Source organism: Pelodiscus sinensis, chromosome 9, assembly GCF_052426305.1.
Source record: "Pelodiscus sinensis isolate ZL-2025 chromosome 9, ASM5242630v1, whole genome shotgun sequence".
In the NCBI taxonomy this organism is placed as follows: domain Eukaryota; kingdom Metazoa; phylum Chordata; order Testudines; family Trionychidae; genus Pelodiscus; species Pelodiscus sinensis.
The window spans coordinates 6,375,823-6,390,445 of NC_143060.1; the positions used below are offsets into that span (position 1 = coordinate 6,375,823).

Below are 14,623 nucleotides of genomic sequence, written 5' to 3' on the forward strand. Positions count from 1 at the left end.
AAACTTAAAAAACAACAAATGGTCTGGTAGCACTTTATAGACTAACAAAACATGGAGATGGGATCATGAGCTTTCGTGGGCACAGCCCACTTCTTCAGATGTCCAGTCATCTGAAGAAGTGGGTTGTGCCCACGGAAGCTCATGATTCCATCGACACGTTTTGTTCGTCTTTAAAGTGCTGCCAGACTATTTGTTGTTTTTTAAGTTTTTCCTGTTACAGACTCACTCGGTGACCCCTCTGAAACTTACAAATATTGATATTGACCATTGAAATCATTTTACAAAATCGAATTCTGCCAAGCCCAGTCACATCGTGTTATGCGCTTCACATAATATTTGCAGCTCGGATCTCGCCTGTCTCTGTTTCTCAGAAAGGCAGGGTTGCCTAGTGCAGTGGATCTCAACCAGGGTTCCGAGGCCCCCTGGTGGGCCGCAAGCAAGTTTCAGGGGTTACACCAGGCATCAGACTTGCGAGGGTCCAAGGCAGAAAGCAAAATCCCGGCCAAATGGCCCTGCAGCCAGGGCCCCAAGCCCCGTCACCAAGGGCTGCAGCTGCAATCTGAGCAACTTAACTTTGTGATGCCCCCTGTGACATGGGCCCAAGGTAGTTGCCCCTCTTGCTACCCCTTATGGCGACCGTGGATTTTATATGCAGAAAAATAGTCATGTCACAGCTGGGCCATGGAATGTTTAAAACATGTGGGGAGTGGGGGCGAGGGGGGCACCAAAGGTCGAACACCCCTGGTCTAGTGGCTGGGCCTGCAGAGAGTGAGCCAGAAGACCTGTTTCTACTATTGGCTGTGGCAATACACTGCTCTAGGATAGACATTTCCCTTCCCTGCGCTATTCCCCTCTTTATCCATGGTCTGTCTTTTCTATTATATGCTTCTTGGGGCAAGGGCTGTTCCTGACTATGGGTATGTCCACTCACAATTTTTATTTCAGGAGAAGGATGCAAATAGCGATGCGTATTTGCATACTTCCTCCAGGATTTTTTCCCCGGAAGACGCTCTTCCGGTGTTTACCCGCATCTACACGCGGCCGAATTTCTAAATAAACCCCTAATTCGAAAGACCCCTGTAAACCTCATTGTAGGAAGAAGAAGGGGTCTTTCGAAACAGGGGTTTATTTTGAAATTTGGCTGCATGTAGACGTGGGTAAATACTGGAAGAGCGTCTTCCGGGAAAAAAAACGGAGGAAGTATGCAAATGCACAGCGCTATTTGCAGCCTTCTCCCTAAATAAAAATTGTGTGTAGACATACCCTATGGCTACGTCTACAAAACGAGTTTTCTTGGCAAAAAATATGCTAATGAGGGACTCATTTGCATGAGTCGTAATCTTATTTGCATATTTTCTGCTGATCCATTTTTGCGCTGGGATTTTTGCACAAAAACAAGCAGCATGTACATTTTCTTTTCGCGCAAAAACCCTTTTTCCACAAGATCGGTATACCTCCTTTTTTGGGGTGTAAGGATCTTGCGGAAAAAGGGGGTTTTGAGCAAAAAGAAAACATCCACTCTGCTTGTTTTTGCGCAAAAACCCCAGCGCAAAAACGACTCAGCAGAAAATATGAGATGAGATCGCGACTCATGCAAATGAGTCCCTCATTAGCATACTTTTGCCTAGAAAACTCATAGTGTAGACATAGCCTGTGTGTTTGTGCAGCACCTAGTACGACAGAGCCTTGGGTGCTAGCAAAATAATGCAATTAATAACAGGTACTTATGTGGGTCCCCTCCCTATAGTACCTCAGCGCCAGTGATAACCAGCTGTGCTGTCGCATAAGGCGAACAGCAGAGCTCACACTAAAGCTATCCTGGGAAGCCGCATTGCTCTCCGCTCAAGCCTGTGCTTCTGGTTTGGAGAGCAGGTATGAAACGGGAAATTCAGGCAGCTCACTTGCAAACCAACTGAGACTAATTTCACGTCTCCGTGTGTGTTTGGTGATCCCAGGCAGAGCTCTCCGACCCCTGCCAGAACATCTGTGATAGCACGTCGCTAAAAAGACACAATGTGGCCCCAGAGAAAACTTCACACAACTTTTCTTCATCTTTCCAGATCCCCTTTCCCTCTGCCTGGAGGAGAACGCAGTGGCTGTGTCTAGACTGGCAAGTTTTTCCGCAAAATCATCTGATTTTGTGGAAAAACTTGCCAGCTGTCTACACTGGCCGCTTGAATTTCCGGAAAAGCACTGACGATCTCATGTAAAATCATCAGTGCTTTTCCGGAAATACTATGCTGCTCCCGTTCGGGCAAAAGTCTTTTTCCGAAAGACTTTTGCGCAAAAGGGCCAATGTAGACAGCATAGTACTGTTTTTCGCAAAAAAAGCCCCGATCGCGAAAATGGCGATCGGGGCTTTTTTGCAGAAAACCGCGTCTAGATTGGCCACGGACGATTTTCCGCAAAAAGTGCTTTTGCGGAAAAGCATCCTGCCAATCTAGACGTGCTTTTCCGAAAATGCTTTTAACAGAAAACTTTTCCGTTAAAAGCATTTCCAGAAAATCATGCCAGTGTAGACGTACCCACTAGTCAGTGCTCTAAGGAGAATTGACACTACATTGTGTGCTGGTTGCTTTAACCTATTTGGAGGTGCTGACATTTCTACTCCTGTGCAGTGCACTTGCATGGATTTCTAGACACGTTAAATCTCTATGCTGCAGAATTGTCATACTGGCTCTCAAAGACGCTTACATGCCCGGGCATCGCTATATCATCGGATGCTATAAACCAGTGTTTCTCAACCAGTGGTACAATTACCCTCAGGGGCATTCTAGAGAAGTCTGGGCAGGGGTACCTCAACACAACTGAAATTTGGAGAAAACTGAATTTTTGTTCGAAGTTTGACAGCGCGTTATTATTTTTGTACTTTTCACACCCCAAAATGTCACCGCCCACCTGGCTACGATTAAGTTGTTTAAACAAATGTGTTGCAATGGTAGAAAAAAATTGTGTGTGTCATATATGTAACCCCCTTTTTCCTCCCCGGGTTACTGGGGAGCAGGTCACACTCACAGGTGTGCCTGGGCGCCTGATGTTTTAACCTAAAAGAGATCCTGAGCACCCCAGTGGGGATGGTGTTTAGTTGGGGAAAGCCCTGTCCACCCCCTTGCTGCAGTCCCTTGCTAGCAATGAATGTAAAATGGCAATGCCTCCACCTGGCTGGCCTTGTACACTCACTGGTGCCTTGAGAGCCTCCAGGAATATACTCGTCCCAACATAAAGCTGGATCTAATTCCAGAACTACAAATCACATCCATCTAATAGAACACTTTAAAATAAACCATCTTTACTTAACTAAACAGGGATTAACAGAATTAGAAGTGAATAGCATTTACAAAACATATAACAATAATTGAAGCTTATATAGCTAGACAACAGTGACCCCACCCCAGAGTGGGCACACCCCTGTACTCACAGTCCCAGACACTTGCTTGCGTGCGTGCGCTGATGTTGCAGCTGTAGTGAGGATTTGGTCCAGGCTAGACAGCAGCTCTGTCCCAGGCAGCACTTTTCCAACAAGGCCCAAACTTACTGCCTCATGCTGTGCCTATCGGAAGCAGCCTGCTAACTCCCAGTTCCAACAGGCATCTAGTAGCTGCATCCAACAGCCCCTGCACTGGGTCAGCCTGGCTCCCCCTTTGGTTCCAAACTCCAAGGCAGAGTCCCAGACTGCTAAGCCTCTTTCTTCAAGCACATGGAGCAAACAGTCCTCTCTCCCACAAGAATCCTTCCCTTCTGTTTTTTCCCAAGGGCTCATGGGAATTGTAGTCTGGATTGTAGCACACAGGGTCTTTTCAGAATAAAACAGAGGCCCCTTTAGAGTAAGGGGACTACATATATATTTTTAAAGGGCACATTATAAAAAAAAAAGGTTGAGAAACACTGCTATAAACAACACTGTCGGAGGAGGCATGTGAAAAGTAGCTTGCTCTGAAGCCCACTTAAGCTCATGGGAATCTTCCCAGTGATTTCAAAGGGCTTTGGATCAGGTGTTACAGCAGAGAATGGCAGGTGTTGGTTAGATTGTGGGCTCTGACGGAGGCTGAAAGTCACATCAGCGCTGCAGACTTTGGGCCTGCATCTGCCAGTCATTTAATGACTTAGCTGTACTCCACCTGATTTACATCTTGGGCATTTCTAATGGAGCTACATACTGGCTGGCTTTTGAAGAGTTGGATGTGGCATTATAAAACCAGCCTTCCCTGCATTTAACACCTCATTTTTACATCGAAAGCTAAGTACAGGACACTTCCAGTCCACTTAATTAGCCTCATTAGCACCGGTCCTACAATTGACAGGTCCCCCCCCCCCACACACACACACACTTTCTTTTTCTGTTATAAATTCTGGGTTCCTGTTACCCCTCTCCAGCTCCTCTGAGGAAGTGGGGTTTGCCCATGAAAGCTCACGATCCTATATAAATATATTTGTTGGTCTCTAAGGCCTGGTCTGCACTAGGACCTCAGTCCAAAACTCCCCCAAGGTTGCATTTGTAAGCGATGTGTCCACACTACCAAGCCCGTTATTCCGGAATAAGGGGCCACAGAATTCAAACTCTGTATTCCTGTTTTTCATGAGGAATAATGCGATTCCCAAACTTGTAAATCCAAAATAACGTTAGTGTGGATGCTCCGGTGCCGCTAATTCAAACTAATTGGCCTCCAGGAGGCCTCCCACAACTCCCAAGAGTGCTTCCTGGAGCTCTGAGTGCGAGGTAGCGCGTCCACATTAATGGCGCTGCCTCGGACAACATTTGATTCTTCCCCGTAGTGAGGACACAGAACTTAGAATTTGTAAAATCTGGTTTCCAGAAGTTGAATTTAATAAATTCGAAATATTCTCCTAGTGTAGACATGGACTAACATGTCACAGGACTACTTGTTTTTAAAGTTGCCCTCTGAGACTGCGAATGGGAAGTAAGGGCTGAACAATGAGACTGCCTTGCAGGAGCCAGATTCTAACTTACTAGTGTCAGCGGTGGGATTACAGACAAGCTCGGCCCCTTGAGTGGGAGGATACGAGAAGGGGTAGGGTATCTAACCAGTTGGACTGTGCACTGATTTAAGGCTGTAAACACCATCCTTGGGCCCAGGCGTAGACTAGCAGGCTCAAGACACATTGACAGAGCTGAGTGCTGACTCCGGAACTGGAAGAGCAGGGGTGATGCAGATTTAGAAAGCCATGCACAGGTAGGGCTGTAGAAGACAGCGCTGACACAGGCTGTGGATCAGGACTGGGATGGATTGGAAGAGCGATATGGCAGGGAAAAGTTGAGTATGCAAAAAAACTTGCTTCATGCCAGCTGTACTTTTGGAGTGCATCTAGACTGGCAAGATTTTGCGCAAAAGCACTCGCTTTTGCACAAAAACTTGCCAGCTGTCTACACTGGCTGCTTGAATTTGCGCAAGAGCACTGATAGAAATGTAGTCGTGTTAGTAATGAACAAAATCAGTGCTTCTTGCACAAATACTTTCATGCTTCCACTCAGGGATAAGCCCTCTTGCACAACAATACTTGCGCAAGAGGGCCAGTGTAGACAGGCACCTTAATTTTTTGCGCAAGAAAGCCGGATGGCTAAAATGGGCATCGGAGCTTTCTTGCGCAAAAGCGCGTCTAGCTTGGCACGGATGCTTTTGCGCAAAAGCATCCTTGCCAATCTAGACGCTCTTTTGCAGAAATACTTTTAACGGGAAAACTTTTCCGTTAAAAGTATTTCCGCAAAATCATGCCAGTCTAGACGCAGCCAAGGATTTTAGAGCTTATACTTCCCAGTGCTCCAAGGTCAGAAACTAAATAAGAAATCACATAGGAAAGACGAGGGCAGTTGCTGTACAGAGTAACTTCAATAGGCATATGTTGTTCCTATGTATATTAGTAAGGAAGTGCTACCCAGTACTGAGACTGCAGGACGCCTGGGTTCTATTCTCAACAGTGCCACTGATTTCACTGTCGGGCTTTGCTGGGGACCCAGGCTACCCACCTGAAAATCAGGCATGGCCAATCACAACACAAAAAAAAGGTCACACAATACAGTGTATGGCCATGTGTAGGCATGTCTTAAGAAGGGGAGTCCAGAAGCAACTAAACAGAAAAGCTGACCAGTGATGTTCTTTTAAAGAGAAAAGTTAGCCCTGTAGGTAAAGTAGTGGATGGAGGCTAAAGGCAGATGCATCTAATTCCTGACTCTGCCACAAACATCCTTTATAACCTTGGGCAAGTCACATAATCCATCAGTGCCTCACTTTTTCTCTCTGTAAAATGGGGTTAATAATATGTCTTTGGTCTCATCTCTGATCTTTAAGGCAGACATGTACTATGTGCCTGGCCTCCAGGAACTACTGTAATACAGGTTATAAGTAGGTGTAGCCTGGGGAAACGTTAATGAAATGAGTCGTGTCATTTATTTCAATGGGACAATGCGTGAGCACGGGAGTGAAGATCTGCAGGACACATGCTTCCTGTGCCACTAGGGATAATTCCTTGCATGAGGAATCAGCAGATCTCGTCTCTGCAAGCCCAGCAATTTCATAAGACCCTGCCACCTCCAGACAAATCTCCCCCAAACAGATCAAAGTGCACAGATCTGCAACCACACCCTCCTATTTATTGCTCGATTCCCAAGGGATTCCCTATCCCCAGATCAACAAAACAGAGTGTAAAAATAGAGGCGAGTCTGCACAAGAACAATGGCAAATTGTTCCCCGGAAAGGTCACCGCAACTTCTTAGAATAACTCTCCGCAACGAGCTCTGCAAGAAACTAAAAAACCAAAGCAAAGCAAAAAACCAGCAGACACACACTTGGAAATGGCTGTATTAAGGCATGTGTATCTGTGTTTCCCATCCCTGAGGCAAAGGGAGTATTATGAACCTTTGGTTACATTGGATAATAAGGTTCCATTTTTAAATGGCTTATAGAGGAGCCTGCCTTTGCTATCCTGCCTATTACGAGGGGGATCTAGACCGGTCGCTAGGCACTACCATAATAAGCCTGATTAGATGTTATAAATGGTTACAAGCACATCACTATGAGGTGTTGAGGATCATTATACTCCATGGCTACGTCTAGACTGGCATGATTTTCCGCAAATGCTTTTAACGGAAAAGTTTTCCATTAAAAGCATTTGCGGAAAAGAGCGTCTAGATTGGCACGGACGCTTTTCCGCAAAAACACTTTTTGCAGAAAAGTGTCCATGCCAAGCTAGACGCGGTTTTGCGCAAGAAAGCCTCGATCGCCATTTTCGCCATCGGAGCTTTTTTGCGCAAAACAATACCGCGTTGTCTACACTGGCCCTCTTGCACAAAAGCATTTGCGCAATGGGGCTTTTGCCCGAACGGGAGCAGCATAACATTTCCGCAAGAACACTGACAATCTTACATGAGCTCGTCAGTGTTCTTGCGGAAATTCAAGCGACCAGTGTAGACAGCTGGCAAGTTTTTCCGCAAAAGCAGGTGCTTTTGCGGAAAAACTTGCCAGTCTAGGCGCAGCCCGTGGTTATAAGCAACCTATTGCCCTCTTGAACGCCATAACTCTCTGTAACAATTATTGAACCATTTATTATTAGGTATCCGAGGGGGAAACTAGGGTGCGTCTACACTGCAGGACTTAACTCGAACTAAGTTATGCAACTTGAGCAACATCAATTGCATAGTTTATTTTGAAATAAGGAGTGTCTACACAGCACTTATTTCGAAAGAGAACACTCTTCCTCCAACTTCCCTGGTTCCTCCTACAATGTGGGTTACAGGATTCAGAATAAGAAGTCCTCCAGCTTGACAGTATTGCGAAATAAGTGCTTGCTGTGTAGACGCAAACTCAGCTGTTTCAGAATAGCACTAGTTATTTCAAAACTAGGTGTTGCAGTGTAGACGTACCGGGAAACAGAAGGAAGTGGAGAAAATCCAGCTCTGCAATCCACACACAATTTTTTGGGGGGATGTACCACCAACAGGCAGATTTGACCTTGCAAGTTTTGGAACTTAGTTTAGGAGCCTCTACACAGCTTGAGCTATAAAGCCAGCTGACTCTCAATTTAGGTTGTAGAGCTCCCTTGTTCTTATCTCCCACTGAAAGTGGTCTAAGCACCACTGAATGTGACAGTGAACGGCACTAGGGCTACGTCTAGACTGCAAGCCTCTTTCAAAAGAGGCTTTTTCGGAAGATACTTTTGAAAAAGCCTCTTTTGAAAAAGAGCCTCTAGACTACGACCAATACTTTCGAAAAAGCAAGCAGCTTTTTCGAAAGAGAGCACTCAGGCAGTCTGGATGCTGTCTTTCGAAAAAGCCCAGTTTGCATTACATAGCGCCTTTTTTCGAAAGAGCACTTTCGAAAAAAGGCGTTCTTCCTCGTACAACGAGGTTTTCCATGGTCGAAAAAACTGCCACGTTCTTTCGATTTGCTTTTGAAAGAACGTGGCAGAAGGCTAGATGCAGGTAAAGATTTTTCGGAAAAAGGCCACTTTTTTCGAAAAATCCCTGTAGCCTGGACACGCCCCAGGTGCGTGGGTTCCATGGGGTTCAAGGAATGGAGAGCACTGGGACCTACATCAAGAAAGCAGCCCAGTCCTGTGCCCCTAATTCATGACAGAAGGTCCATAGAGGTCAGGACAGCCAGAACAAATGAGGTGAGTGAAAAAGATAGGACTAGTCCTTGGCTTTGGCAGAGTCTGTTAGCATTTTTCACTCGTGTCTACGTCCGCTCATGGGCTTGATTCTCCGCGAAGGGATGTCTCCATTGCAAGGGAAAGGTGTGACTGTCGCACAGAGAGAGACGGCCATGCCTGGTTCAATCTAGCTACACACACACACACACACACACACACACACACACACGATGACCATAGTATTGAAGACATGGCAGCCAGGGGAGCAACTCCACAATGTTCCCACGAAGCCCAGATGACCACAACTTTGCTGCTATGTTACCTCAAACACACTCACTTCAGTGCCCCTTTACAGAGGCACTTATAACCATTTTAGGGCCTGAGTTCAACTGAGAAGAAGAACATAAGAATGTAGGCTATGGGGCTATGTCTAAACGACGGGGTTTTATCAGAAAGAGATACATAAATTGTGCTCTGCAATTTGTGTACCATTTCCCGATAGTTTTGTCGGAAGAGGCTTTTCTGAAATTTGGCCCATCTTCAGGGGGCCAAATTTCAGAAAAACCTCCTCTTTCAAAAGAGCCCTTCTTCTTAGAGGAAGGAGGAAAACAGGGCTTCCAAAAGATCGTGTCGGCTCTTCCGCAAAAAAATGCGGCAGAACAGATGCGTTCCCTGGACATGGCTGAGTTTTTCCTGGATACTGAAAACCACCATAATCTAGACATAGCCTGGGTCAGACCAAAGGTCCATCTAGCCCAGTGTCCTGTCTGCCGACAGCAGCCAATTCCAGGTGCCCCAGAGGGAGTGAACAGAACAGGGAATTATCAAATGATTCCCTCCCCTGTCTCCCATTTCCAGACAAACAGAGGCTAGAGACACCATTCCTACCCATCCTGGCTAATAGCCATTGATGGACTTATCCTTCATGAATCTATCTAGCTCTTTTTCGAACCCTGTTAAATTCCTGTTCTTCACCACATCCTCTGGCAAATCAATGAGAAAAGTCTCCAAACATCTTTCTCTGTAACTTGGATTTCTCCCACTTCCACCACCTTCATTAGCCATGCCACCGTTCATGAACGAAGAACATGATCTCAGCTTACCCCAGGCGCATCCCGGTAATACATCTGATCTCACCGCTTCTTCTCCCCCGGGCCCAATGAGTTTGATGCAGCTTTTGTCCTGCAGTTGGACTATGGAGACAAGAGAGAGAACTAGCTGAGCTCTGTCACGCACATGGGAAAAGGGACATATTGAGGCATTGCAGGGAGCAATAAATTAACTCGGTCCCATTGTTGTTTCTGTATTATAATGAGGAGGTAACGTTTTCTCATCCCTCTCTGGGCTGGGAATGTTTGGATCCTGTGTTTCAGCATATTTTAATTTATGACTGTGGGAATCTCATTAACAACACAGGTACCTGGAAAAAAACATTGACTGGCAGTTTAGATGTCTTGTCACATGACCATTCCAGGAAAACTGCCTTTTTTTCCCTAATTATGTGAAGATAATCAAGCTTAAAGATAAAATCTTCAAAACGCAGGATGACCTTGTTTCTGGTTTTCTTTTGTCTGAACTAAGTATATTTACCAACTTCTTTGTATTTAATTTTTTTTTAATCTAACCTCCACCCAGTTTCTTTGATGGTGACAAGCACAAAATTAGAGTCTGGCACAGAGGATTTAAATTGGCAAATGGATTGTGAGGAAGGACTAGAACATTTCTTGTTTGTTACACTGCGTATTCTGGTACAACGTGAGAGTTTTCAGAAACGCCCAGCCTGAGTTCTATCACTGAGTTTTCAGGGCATTCTATGTTAGCCATTTGTCTGCAAAATTGGAATGCGTTTTTCGTTCCTTTGAATTTTGGGGCTTTGAGTTTATGAAACAAGAGGAGTGCCACTGTTTGCCAAGATGTTTCCCATGGTGAAAGCAGACCAAAACGCTGATCACCTTGGTTATGGCTAGACTGCAAGGATCTATCAGGAAAAGATATGCAAAATTCACTCCGCATTTTGTGTATCTTTTTCTGATACTTTTGTCAGAAGAGGCTTTTCTGAAATTTGGCCCAGCTAGACTGGGCCAAATTTGGGGGGAAAAACCCTCTTTCGAAAGCCCCCTTCTTCCTTAAACAAAAAACAGGACTATATAGCACTTTAAAGACTAACAAGATGGCTTTCGTCATGGTCATGCCAATTTTCTTCCACAATTTGATCTGAGGAAGTGGGTCTGGCCCACGAAAGCTCATCACCTATTAAACCATTTTGTTAGTCTTTCAAGTGCCACATACAGGCAGTCCCCGGGTTACGTACAAGATAGGCACTATAGGTTTGTTCTTAAGTTGAATTTGTACGTAACTCGGAACTGGCTCCAGATTCAGCTGCTGCTGCTGAAACTGACCAGGGGCTGACTACAGGAAGCCCGAGGCAGAGTTGCTCTGCCCCCAGCTTCCTGGAATCAGCCACTGATCAGTTTCAACAGCGGCTGAATCTGGAGCCTGGGACAGAACAGCTGGGGCGCTGCCGGAGCTGGGGCGCTGCCTCTGCGGCTTTGCTCGGGGTGTCCCTGGTCTGCTGGGGACCCCTCCAAGCAGACCAGGGACACCCCGAGCAGACCAGGGACACCCGGAGCAAAGCCGCAGAGGCAGCAGGGTCCCGCGCCTCTGCGGCTTTGCTCCGGAGCAAAGCCTTGGAGGCACGGGACCCCGCCACCTCCAAGGCTTTGCTCGGGGTGTCCCTGGTCTGCTGGGGAGCCCCCCAGCAGACCAGGGACACCCAGAGCAGCTTTTCTCGCCCCGGAGGATGCGGTGGCGGGACCACTGCGCGTCTCGGTGGTCCCGCCGCCCACAAGGTCCCGGGGCGAGAAAAGCCCCGTTCGTAAGTGCGGATCTGACATAAGTCGGATCCGCGTAACTCGGGGACTGCCTGTAATTCAAAAACCAAACTAAAACAGCAGGTCAAAAACTGGAATATTTTCAGTGGGAAATGTTGACGTATTTGCATGATGGATTTTTTTCTAATTCAAGCCCCAAAACAATCAGAGACCAAAAAAGTCCACAATGCTCTTCACACTGAGGTGTTTTAAATACCAAATAGTATTGGTAAAAAATACTGCAAAAATTGGGGTGGGGTATTTTTCATTAAAATGCAGACAATTTTGGCCACTGTGGGTATGTCTATACTACAGAATAAGGTCGAATTAAGATTTGCAACTTCTGCTCTGTTAATTGTGTTAATTGCATGTTTGCCCTTCAACTTTCCTTACTCGTTGCGGAAGCAGGACTACCAGCAGCAGCTGAAGTTCCCCTCTCAGTTCGAATTAGCTGTCTTCACTAGACCTACTAATTCAAACCCTGGAAGATCGACAGCGGCAGCTTCAATCTTCTCTGTAGCATAAACATACGCTGTGGCTACGTCTACACTGGCATGATTTTCCGGAAATTCTTTTAACGGAAAAGTTTTCCTTTAAAAGCATTTTCGGAAAAGTGCGTCTAGATTGGAAGGATGCTTTTCCGCAAAAGCACTTTTTGCAGAAAAGCGTCCATGGCCAATCTAGATGCGCTTTTCCGCAAAAAAGCTCCGATCGTCATTTTCGCGATCGGGGCTTTTTTGCGGAAAACAGAACTATGCTGTCTACACTGGCCCTTTTCCGGAACAGTTTTCCGGAAAAAGACTTTTGCCCAAACGGGAGCAGCATCGTTTTTCCGGAAAAGCACTGATGATTTTACATGAGATCGTCAGTGCTTTTCCAGAAATTCAAGTGGCCAGTGTAGACAGCTGGCATGTTTTTCCGGAAAAGCGGCTGATTTTCCGGAATAACTTGCCAGTGTAGACACAGCCCGTGAGTTAGATGCTGCTTGTACAGGTTAAACCTCTCTAGTCCAACACCCTATTGTCTAGCAGCATTACCAACACTTCCATGTCTTTCTGAGCTCTTAGAAGATACATAGGGGTAAATTGGAGTGAAATAACAGACCACTGGGAGCCAGGACTGGTGGCTATAAACAAACTTTATGGGCCTGCAGGAAACTTGGCCACATCCACAAAAAGAGGATATCCTGTTAACTAAAATCATGCTGGACCACAGCTGTTGCTGGACCAGAGAGTGCCGGACAGAGAGGTTCAACCTGTAAAATTACAATGATCACTATTTGATGGATATGCGAGCTGAGCCCACCAGCAATGTCTGGTCAGGGCCTCTGTGCTGACATGGGTGGATCTCGGGGAAAGGCAGCACAGCCATCTGAAGGGAAGATGAGGCGGGAGACAATTAAGGTTTCCATTGAGAAATTTCGAGTGAAAACCTGTCACTGTTCTCCAAGACTAGACACTGGTTTGTCAATATCCAATGGCTGAAAGTTGAAACTAGACAAATTCAGGCTGGAAATCATTTATAGCAGTGCAGGTAATTAACTATTGGAGCAGTGGACATTCTGTAATAGATTTGAAAGTAGCCATCCTTCTACAAAAGAATTTCAAAACCTGGTTACAGCTGACCTGGAACTAATTTGCAAATTCAACGCTACCAATTGAGGCTTGAATTAGGATCTCAACTGGCAGTTTCCCCTCTCTGGATAGTCACACATCCACATCAAAGGCTGTGAAGGAGCCACTTCCATCCTGACTTGATTAGCTTCATTCACACAAGCAACTTCTTCCTTATATATACCCCTGCTTCTGTAACTTCTACTCCAGTTCATCTGATGAAGTGGATTTTACCCATGAAGGCTGATGCCCTAATAAATCTGTTAGGCTCTGTCTACACTGCAGGCTTTTCCCAGCCGAGAGTATGCTAATGAAGTGCTTATTAGCATTTGTTGCACTGTCATTTGCATAGTCTCTGCCAATGCACTGTTTGTTTTTGAGCAAAAACCTCTTGTGCAAAAAGCAACATGCTAATAAGCACTTCATTAGCATACTCTCTGCTGGCAAAAGCCTGCAGTGTAGACAGAGCCTTAGGTTACATCTACACTGCAGGCTTTTTGCACAATAACAGCTGTTCTTGTGCAAAAAATTGCTGGGTGGCTACATTGCACATGCGTTCTTGCTCAAGTAAATTTACAGTACAGCGTTGGAAAACAGAGCTTCTTCCAGAAGAGTTATTCCTTTCCCCACAAGGACTACACCCTCTTGTGCAAGAGCTCTTCCAGAAGAAGGCAGTGTAGACAGGGAACATGAATTTCTTGTACAAGAAACCCCTATGGCTAAAATGGCCATCAGAGCTTTCTTGCGCAAGACAGCGTCCACACCGCAAAAGCACATGGCAGTGCGGATGCGCTCTTGTGGAAAACCTTTTGCACAAGAACTCATGCACAAAACAGTTCTTGCACAAGAAGCCTGCAGCGTAGACGTAGCCTTAGTCTTTAAGGTGCCAAAGGGCTCATTGTTTTTGCAGGTACAGACTAACTCAGCTACCCCTCTGAGACTTATATGATTTCAGCCATCCCTCTGTGAACAGTAGCCTTTGGCAGCCTAGAGGTTGCTGTCTAGACCCGTGGTCACCAACCAGTAGATCGCGATCTACTGGTAGATCTCAGGGGCTCCAAGAATAGCTCTTGAGCCCTCTCTGAACTGCGCGCCTGCGCAGTACATTTACATTAGATTTCCTCATGTAATGTAGGCGGGGCTTCAAGGAAGGGGCGGGGCAGTAGATCTTCGCCTGTTCTGAGACTTAAAAAGTGATCTTGGGTGTAAAAAGATTGGAGACCACTGGTCTAGACTAAGCCACTCTACCACAATCATGTGCACTGTGGCCAAAATGGAACTCCCAGGCCACACACACCTCTTAGAAGCCATGCTGATCAAGATGGACAGTTGAGAGCAAGGACCTTTGCTCACCACATGCCCCCACCGCTGCATTGAAGATGTGCACAGCTGTGATGTGCTCTTCTTCACACAAGCCATGGGACTGAGCCTGTGTTCTCTGTGCACCCACATTTCACATGGATTCCTACTGGGAGAGTTGGGTGTGTATGGAAAGGACTGGTGGCTTTAGAGCTGGGGTCAGCAAAATCCAGCCTG

General features: G+C 46.1%; 1 protein-coding gene across 1 annotated transcript in view; it reads right to left on the minus strand.

Annotated features, from left to right (window-relative positions):
* Window positions 1-9,495: 9,495 nt before the first annotated feature.
* Window positions 9,496-14,623, minus strand: part of TAL1 (TAL bHLH transcription factor 1, erythroid differentiation factor) — a 41,367-nt gene continuing 36,239 nt past the window's right edge. The window contains exon 4 of the mRNA XM_075935939.2: window positions 9,496-9,797. Within this exon, the coding sequence (XP_075792054.2) occupies window positions 9,502-9,797 (296 nt within the window). The 3' untranslated portion in view covers window positions 9,496-9,501. The remainder of the gene's footprint in view (window positions 9,798-14,623) is intronic.